We start from the raw sequence: 7,500 nt of genomic DNA, 5'->3' as shown, positions 1-7,500 counted from the left end.
CTAACATTGAGATGTGTCGATGGCATGAAATTGAAAATCGACTTATTTTTCCCTTAAAATGACCCATTTTCTCAGCGTAAACATTTGATACGACGTCTGTTTTGTGTTCTGAATAAAATATTAACATTTGAAACTTCCACATCATTACATTCTGTTTTATTCACAATTCGTTCAGAGTCCCAACGTTTTTGGAATCGGGTTTGTAAATTCTATACATTATATTGTGTTATTGTATTAAAATATTTTAGATTTAAATTGTGTGTATTTTATATATATGTAAAATATGTGTGTATATATACACTAAAGAATATCAGCAGTATGTAAATATAGTGGGGGGGGGGCAGGACACAACAGAATTTATGATGTAAGGGGGTCAATACTTATGTTCTTACTGAATGATGTTTGGTTAGAGTTAAAGTCTAAAAATTCTCTCTGTCTAGTTTGACAATACATACTTTCTCCCTCCCTCTGTCTCTCACACTCTCTCTCTCTCTCTCTCTTTCTCTCTCTCATTCTTTCTCTCTCTCTCTTTCTATCTTTTTCTCTTTCTTTCTCTCCCTCTCTCTTTCTTTCTCTCTTTCTCTCTATCTTTCTCCCTCTCTCTCTCTCTCTCACATTCTTTCTCTCTCTCTTTCTCTCTCTATCTTTATCTTTCTCCCTCTCTCTTTCTCTCTCTCTCTCTCTCTCTCTCTCTCTCTCTCTATCTTTCTCTCTCTCTTTCTCTCTCTATCTTTTTCTCTTTCTTTCGCTCTCTCTCTCTCTCTCTCTCTCTCTCTCCCTCTCTCTATCTTTCTCCCTCTCTCTTTCTTTCTCTGTCTTTCTCTCTATCTTTCTCCCTCTCTCTTTCTCCCTCTCCCTCTCTCTCTCTCTCTCTCTCTCTCTCTCTCTCTCTCTCTCTCTCTCTCTCTCTCTCTTCACTCTATTACTGTTTTTTTTAATAATTATTTGATCCCTTTTTCGATTCCTAAACCCTCAGAAGATGTTTTTAAGCAAACTGGATCTTTCTGCTTTGGTCTTTACAAAATATGGATGTATTTGTGGTGATAATGTGAACCTGAGGAACGTCTCTGTCCCCTACACTGTGTCCTAAACACAACACCACGTCTCTGTCCCCTACACTGTGTCCTAAACACAACACCACGTCTCTGTCCCCTACACTGTGTCCTAAACACAACAGCACGTCTCTGTCCACTACACTGTGTCCTAAACACAACAGCACGTCTCTGTCCACTACACTGTGTCCTAAACACACCACGTCTCTGTCCCCTACACTGTGTCCTAAACACAACACCACGTCTCTGTCCCCTACCCTGTGTCCTAAACACAACACCATGTCTCTGTCTCCTACACTGTGTCCTAAACACAACACCACCTGAAGAAAAGTCACAGTATTCAGAAGGAGCAGAACAAAAGAATAAAGAACTGTTTAATAGAGTCCGATTCAGAACCAATCCCCTCCCATCACCTCTCCACCTTCACCTCCACCCCCGTTTTCTCTCTGAACTTGGAGTGGGATTGAAAGATGAATAATTCATGCCCTCATACACAGCTTTGCCTCCAAAACCAGCAAGCAAGCGATACTTCATGCTGACCAGGTGCCTATCCGGCGCTCCAGGATTAATTACCTAATGAAAACGATCAGGTTCCTGAGGCTGCTGCCGCGGATCTACATTTAAACATCTCCACCCATCTTGCTGACCCTATAGAACCCTATAATGTCCTCTCACAGGCTCTCGTTTTATTTCAGATCTTATTTAATGGAGCAATAGCAGCTATAGTGTTTCTGAAGGAATCTGTAATAGTCCTGAACCCTGCTACAGACCACATCCTCCTCAGAATGGGTTCCATGAAGCCTCTTTTGAAAGCTACAGCCATTAAACATTAATAAACCTCTAGAGGAATCTTTTTTCTCTTTCAGTGTAACATTAGCCTCCTCTGTATTATACAGGATTAAATTATTAGCTCGCTCCTGAAGGTTCAGTGAAAAGATCTTGTAACGTCATGTGGTTTTTTTTTTTTTGTTTGTTTGTTTTTTTTTTTGCTTTCACAGGAAGCTGAACTTCACCCAAACCGGACCAGGAAATGGACACAAAAACACTTCATCATTGAAAAAGTGGAATCTTTTCACCACTGAACCTAATTTACTGCCAAAGAAACACAACTCCGCTGGCAGCACAATGCCTTTGGTGATGTTCTGCTTTTGCGTTTGCGCTCGTGCCCGTGAACTGGTCCGCTTTATTTGAAGGCGCGCGTAGCATCACGGGAGGAGGGAGGAGGGCTTTTGCGATGAGGTTGGTTCTGGTCCAACCCACCAATGAGACGAGTTGCGTGGACTCGACGGTGGGGGCCTCCGCCGTCGCCGCACGCAGCACCGAGAGCGCGCCGAAGCGGGTCGGTCCGCAGCCCGCCGCACGCGACCAGCAGGAGGAGGAGGAGGAGGAGGAGGAGGCGGTGATGCGGCATCGAGACTCGCGCGCTGTCCGACAGCAGCAACAGCAGCGACCGCACGCAGCATCGCCATCCTCAGCAGCAACGCCGTTTTACACTCTGCCGCCTCCACCGCCACCGCCGCCGTCTCACAGTGCGCGCGGACACCGGAAACCGCCCAGCGCGACTGGACAACTGCAACGGGGCGGCGCACGAGAACCGTCATCATCCTCATCACCATCATCACAAAGTCAAGGCGCCGAGTCGAGTATCGCGAACAGCCAGCGGCGCAACTGCACCTTCACAAAACCGTCGGCACGAGCTCTCGGTTCCGTTTCCCCGGACTCTGTCGGTGACCCCGCCTGGTGCGGCTTGCGATTGGCGGAGGATCAGTCTCGAGGGAACCAGTGGAACAAACCTGCGCATCGTCTCTCGTGCAGCTGCGGAAAAGAAGGCGGGTCGTTGCCGGAAGAGCAGCAACAACTGCAGCAGCCACAACAAACGCTACAGCAGATCAGCAGCAATCCGTTCACCGCTCTGCTGCAAAACCAGCCGCCGCTGCCTTCATCATCATCACCGCTATCTTCATCATCATCAACGCAACAGCATCAGCAACAGCATCAGCAGTCGCGCGTTCCCGCGGGCCAGCCGCCCGAATCCACCGCCGCTCGCGCGCTCCAGGACCCGCAGGCGTCTCGGTTGCAGGTGCAGCAGCAGCGGCTCGTGAGGAGCAGCCTGCCCGAGAGCTGCGCGAGAGCACCGCCGCACGAGCTGTGTGCGCAACGGCCCTGTGGCATCCAGCAGCAACAACCACAGCAACAGGGCGCGCGAGCGGAATGGCACCGTGACGGAGACACGAACCCGAGCGCGGAGCACGAGCCTCAGAGAAACCAAGGGCATCAGGTAACGGCGACATAACACGACACACACACACACACACACACACACACACACACACACACACACACACACACACACACACACACACACACACACCTAACTGTCCTGGAGTTCAGCCTTGCAGATTAGAGTTACAGTGCGGAATTGGCACCTGCACATTTACATCTACAGAGTTAAATCAACACCAGAATGAATACAGTGCTGAGTTAAGTGTTACATGCAGTGCAGTGTTAGTGCTATTACAGGGATAAATAAACACCTGCAGATTTCTGTGGACTTTACGTTGCTGATTCTCCCTTTGCATATTTATAATAATGTTTATGGTGTTTAATTCTCACACAGATCAATAAAGACCTGCAGCTGTAAATAAACACCTTCAGATTAAACACCTGGATTAATAAAACTGAACAGATACAAAGCAACACTTACAAACACCTGCAAAGAGCTTTTAGATTGTTACTTGTTCATATTAATACCTACATTGATGTTAATAGCTACAGTGTAGAATTAACACTTACAGCATTACGGACTTGTAATAACGCCTGTGACACAGAATTAAGTCTTACATCATTAGATAAATACCTGCAGTGTTAAGTCTTATAGGTGTAATGCAAAACTTTTGTTTTGCAGATTTGTGTTAATACCTTCGGTATGTAATAAACTTTCTCGTGTATTAGAACTCATGATGATAGTGTTAAGTTTCCTCGTACAGTTTTAACATTATTATTATATTATAACATGTTAAGTTATATAACAGTATTTAATCCTGCTGATTTTCCACCTTACATGTTCCACAAACTCCTACAGGGATAAATTAATATCTACAGACTTGTAATGATGTGTACAGTGTTGAGTTAAGTCTTAGATCAACACCCACAGAAGTACATTAACACCTGCAGTCTAAAGGTTAGCAGGCAGAAATAAACACCTGCAGATTTTACAGTGTTGATTTGACTCAGCAGATTTTTATTTAAACATACTGATATATTAACATCCACAGTGTTGAGTTTAGTCTAACCTACTGTACCTAGTTCTAACCTACAGTGTTGAGTTTAGTCTAACCTACTGTACCTAGTTCTAACCTACAGTGTTGAGTTTAGTCTAACCTACTGTACCTAGTTCTAACCCACAGTGTTGAGTTTAGTCTAACCTACTGTACCTAGTTCTAACCTACAGTGTTGAGTTTAGTTTTATGTTTGCTCGGTTTGATGAAGAAAAAACACTGTAGCACTTTAACACTGCAGCTTATCTATGTTTTATAACCTATAATGCTAACACGGGTAATGCTAAGAGTTAATTCTGCACTGTGAGTGTTTATTCAGCGCCTGTAGGTGTTAATTCCACACTGGATATTTAGTCCTGCATGCTCTGTGTTTAGCTTTGTGTATTCAACTGGAGTGTTTGGCTTTATGCATCTTTGTATTGAGAATTCGATGTTAATGATGAACAACACTGTTATTGTTACTGTGGATTCAGTGTTGAGTTTGTGGTGGTGTTGTGTGTGTGTGTGTGTGTGTGTGTACATCCACACACAGCTCTGCGTTTACTGATCAATACTCGCCATGCTCGAGATTATCAGCAAGATGGAGCTGTAAGTTCATCATGCCTAAAAACATAGTGTTAACTGTCACTTTGTACACTCCCAGTAGTGTGTGTGTGTGTGTGTGTGTGTGTGTGTGTGTGTGTGTGTGTGTGTAAATACGACAGCGATGCTGGTGTGTGTGATGCACTATAACCTATACACACACACCAGCATCGTTGACATATTTATGTAGGATTAGTGGTGGAGAAAGCGGCGGTGTTGATTTCTGTTGCCTGGGTGTTTATTCTGCGCTGTACGAGTTCATTCAGGAGAACGGAGGCAGTGTGACGCCGACTGCAACAGGCTGTCAGAGCTGCAGTGGCCATGATGCAGAACCACACTTAAAGGAACAGTTAGGACTAAAAATAATTAAAACAAACACACACAGTTTCCCTCGTTACACAATATGGCTCAGCTCTCTGTATGTGTGTGTGTGTGTGTGTGTGTGTGTGTGTGTGTGTGTGTGTGTGTGTGTGTGTGTGTGTGTGTGTGTGTAAAGTCTGAGGCTCCCATAGGCTAATATAAAGGATGTGTGTGTTACCTGAAATCTTCTCCTCACCCGTGGCTCAGTGATGTCACACGGACGCATGAACCGATCTTCTCTGTGTAGCTGAACACTGCAGTGTTAATTATAAAGGATGCCATCTTGAATGACCAGAACAGACTATTTTGTAGTGCAGGCCGATATAACCCCGGCCTCTCGGTGCTGCCTTCTGGAGTTTGAAGGTAGAATTCTGTAAGGAGAAAGCAGGCCACTTCGTTAAGCATTACTAATGGTGCATTGGACTTACCGTGGAAACAGGAAGTCTGATCACAGACGCTTCCACGTTTATTATTAGCAGCGCGATAAGCAGCTAGTGGTGTTGAGTGCAGTGTAATTCCTCAGCACAGTGTAGTGTGTATGTGTGTGTGTGTGTGTGTGTGTGTGTATACATTACTGATGTGTGTGAACTCACTTAAAGGTAGACGAGCCGCTGTGTTTACTGCCGATGCTGTGAGCCGCCATGTTGCTCTGTCATCACACCCTGAGCTCAGGGTCGAGGGGACGCGTTCCTTTAGGAGGCATCTCCTGTAGGTTGTGATCACTTATAAATATACTCATCTCGCTGTCATGTGGTGTCTCCTGTTTGTCTCCACATGAGGCTTATGTTATGCAAAATTACCTGCTAGATGTTAGTATCACTGCAGGTAACTGAGCACGGTATCAGACCGGGATCACACACCAGGTCAGTACTGATGCCTCACCACTAATTACTGACCAGTTCCTGCTGTTATTGTTTAAAACCTCTGGTCTGTAATGAGTGCAAACTCTTGGAGTCTCCTGCAGCACTACAGATGTGTGTGTGGTGTGAAGCGGCGTGTCGGTGTTAATGAGGAAGTGTGCAGTCTCCTCTAGAGGGAAAATCCATGTCAGTCCTTCCTTGTGGGAAATTCAACCTCGTTTCTTCCTCTCTGTTCTATTTCCCATCATCCTGAGTAGAGATTTCAGCAATAACATGTTATTACACCACAAACCCAACACAGTGCTGAGTTCTGATTGGTGTTCAGGTGGTGACACACACACACACTCACACACACACACAGTGCTGAGTTCTGATTGGTGTTTATGGAATAAAAACACTGTCAATAATAATCGTACGTAATTCAAAGCATTTGTGTGTAAATTTTAATTTTGCAGAGTCGGATCCCAGAACCTACGGCCACGACAGTTTACAGATACGAGATTTTGTGTGTTTGTTCAAATACGACTCCAAAATGTACGACTATGACAGTTTACACACACAACGCTTGTCTTCACAACACCTCTTTTTCACACAAAACAACTGTCAAAAATCCGTCATCACGTTCACAGGCATTACTATCCGAGGGAAGATGAATCGATTCCACGAAGTGCGCATGAGCCCCGCCCTCTTTTAAACCACTGACTGCCTCCAAAATGGCGGATCAGCAGCCAAGCGCTCACTCGTCGTCAGTGTTGTATAAAGTATTAGAAAGCAATACTTGAGTAAAAGTACAAGTATCGTACTAGAAAAAGACTTCAGTAGAAGTGAAAGTCACCTTTTAGAATATTACTGAAGTAAAAGTCTTAAAGTATCTGATATTTACTGTACTTAAGTATCAAAAGTCATTTTCTGATATTTAATGTACTTAAGTATTTGAAGTAAAAGTAAAAAGTAAAATGTCAGTGATTTTCAGTAGGTATAAGATCAGGGGCAGTTCTAGGGTTTCATCTTTAGGGGTTTTATCCCTCAGTGAGAATTTAAAACAAGAAGAGTTTTATATTATATATTATATGACTACACAGTAAGCCAAAAGTTATGGTGTTATTAAATGGTAAAAGTGGACACCAAAATTTTACGCATGATGTAATGACGTCAGTCTTGAATCAGATCAGTTCATGTGTGTGTGTATTCTCTACAAACAGTGTGTCCGATGAATGACATCATTAATAAACTAATATTCACAAAGACCAAATCAATAAATGTTATTTTTATTTAGTATTGATGTTGCATTAATATTTAGTTTGTGCTACAACTCTGGTAATAAGAATAGTGACATTTCACTGCTTTTGGTTGCCCCCGTTATAGATA

The 7,500-nt window shown here is 43.8% G+C and overlaps 1 protein-coding gene across 5 annotated transcripts in view; it reads left to right on the top strand.

The window, feature by feature from the left end:
• The window catches only part of kcnn1b (potassium intermediate/small conductance calcium-activated channel, subfamily N, member 1b), a 52,198-nt gene that overhangs the window by 7,065 nt on the left and 37,633 nt on the right, over nucleotides 1-7,500 (top strand). For all 5 annotated transcript variants that reach the window (XM_047800224.1, XM_047800226.1, XM_047800225.1 and 2 more), the window contains exon 2: nucleotides 2,051-3,330. In XM_047800224.1, the coding sequence (XP_047656180.1) occupies nucleotides 2,287-3,330 (1,044 nt within the window). In that variant the 5' untranslated portion in view covers nucleotides 2,051-2,286. The remainder of the gene's footprint in view (nucleotides 1-2,050; nucleotides 3,331-7,500) is intronic.

This window comes from Tachysurus fulvidraco, chromosome 14, assembly GCF_022655615.1.
Source record: "Tachysurus fulvidraco isolate hzauxx_2018 chromosome 14, HZAU_PFXX_2.0, whole genome shotgun sequence".
NCBI classification, from domain to species: Eukaryota; Metazoa; Chordata; class Actinopteri; order Siluriformes; family Bagridae; genus Tachysurus; species Tachysurus fulvidraco.
Note: the sequence above shows the minus strand (reverse complement) of the source record. Positions and strands in the feature narration are given on the sequence as shown.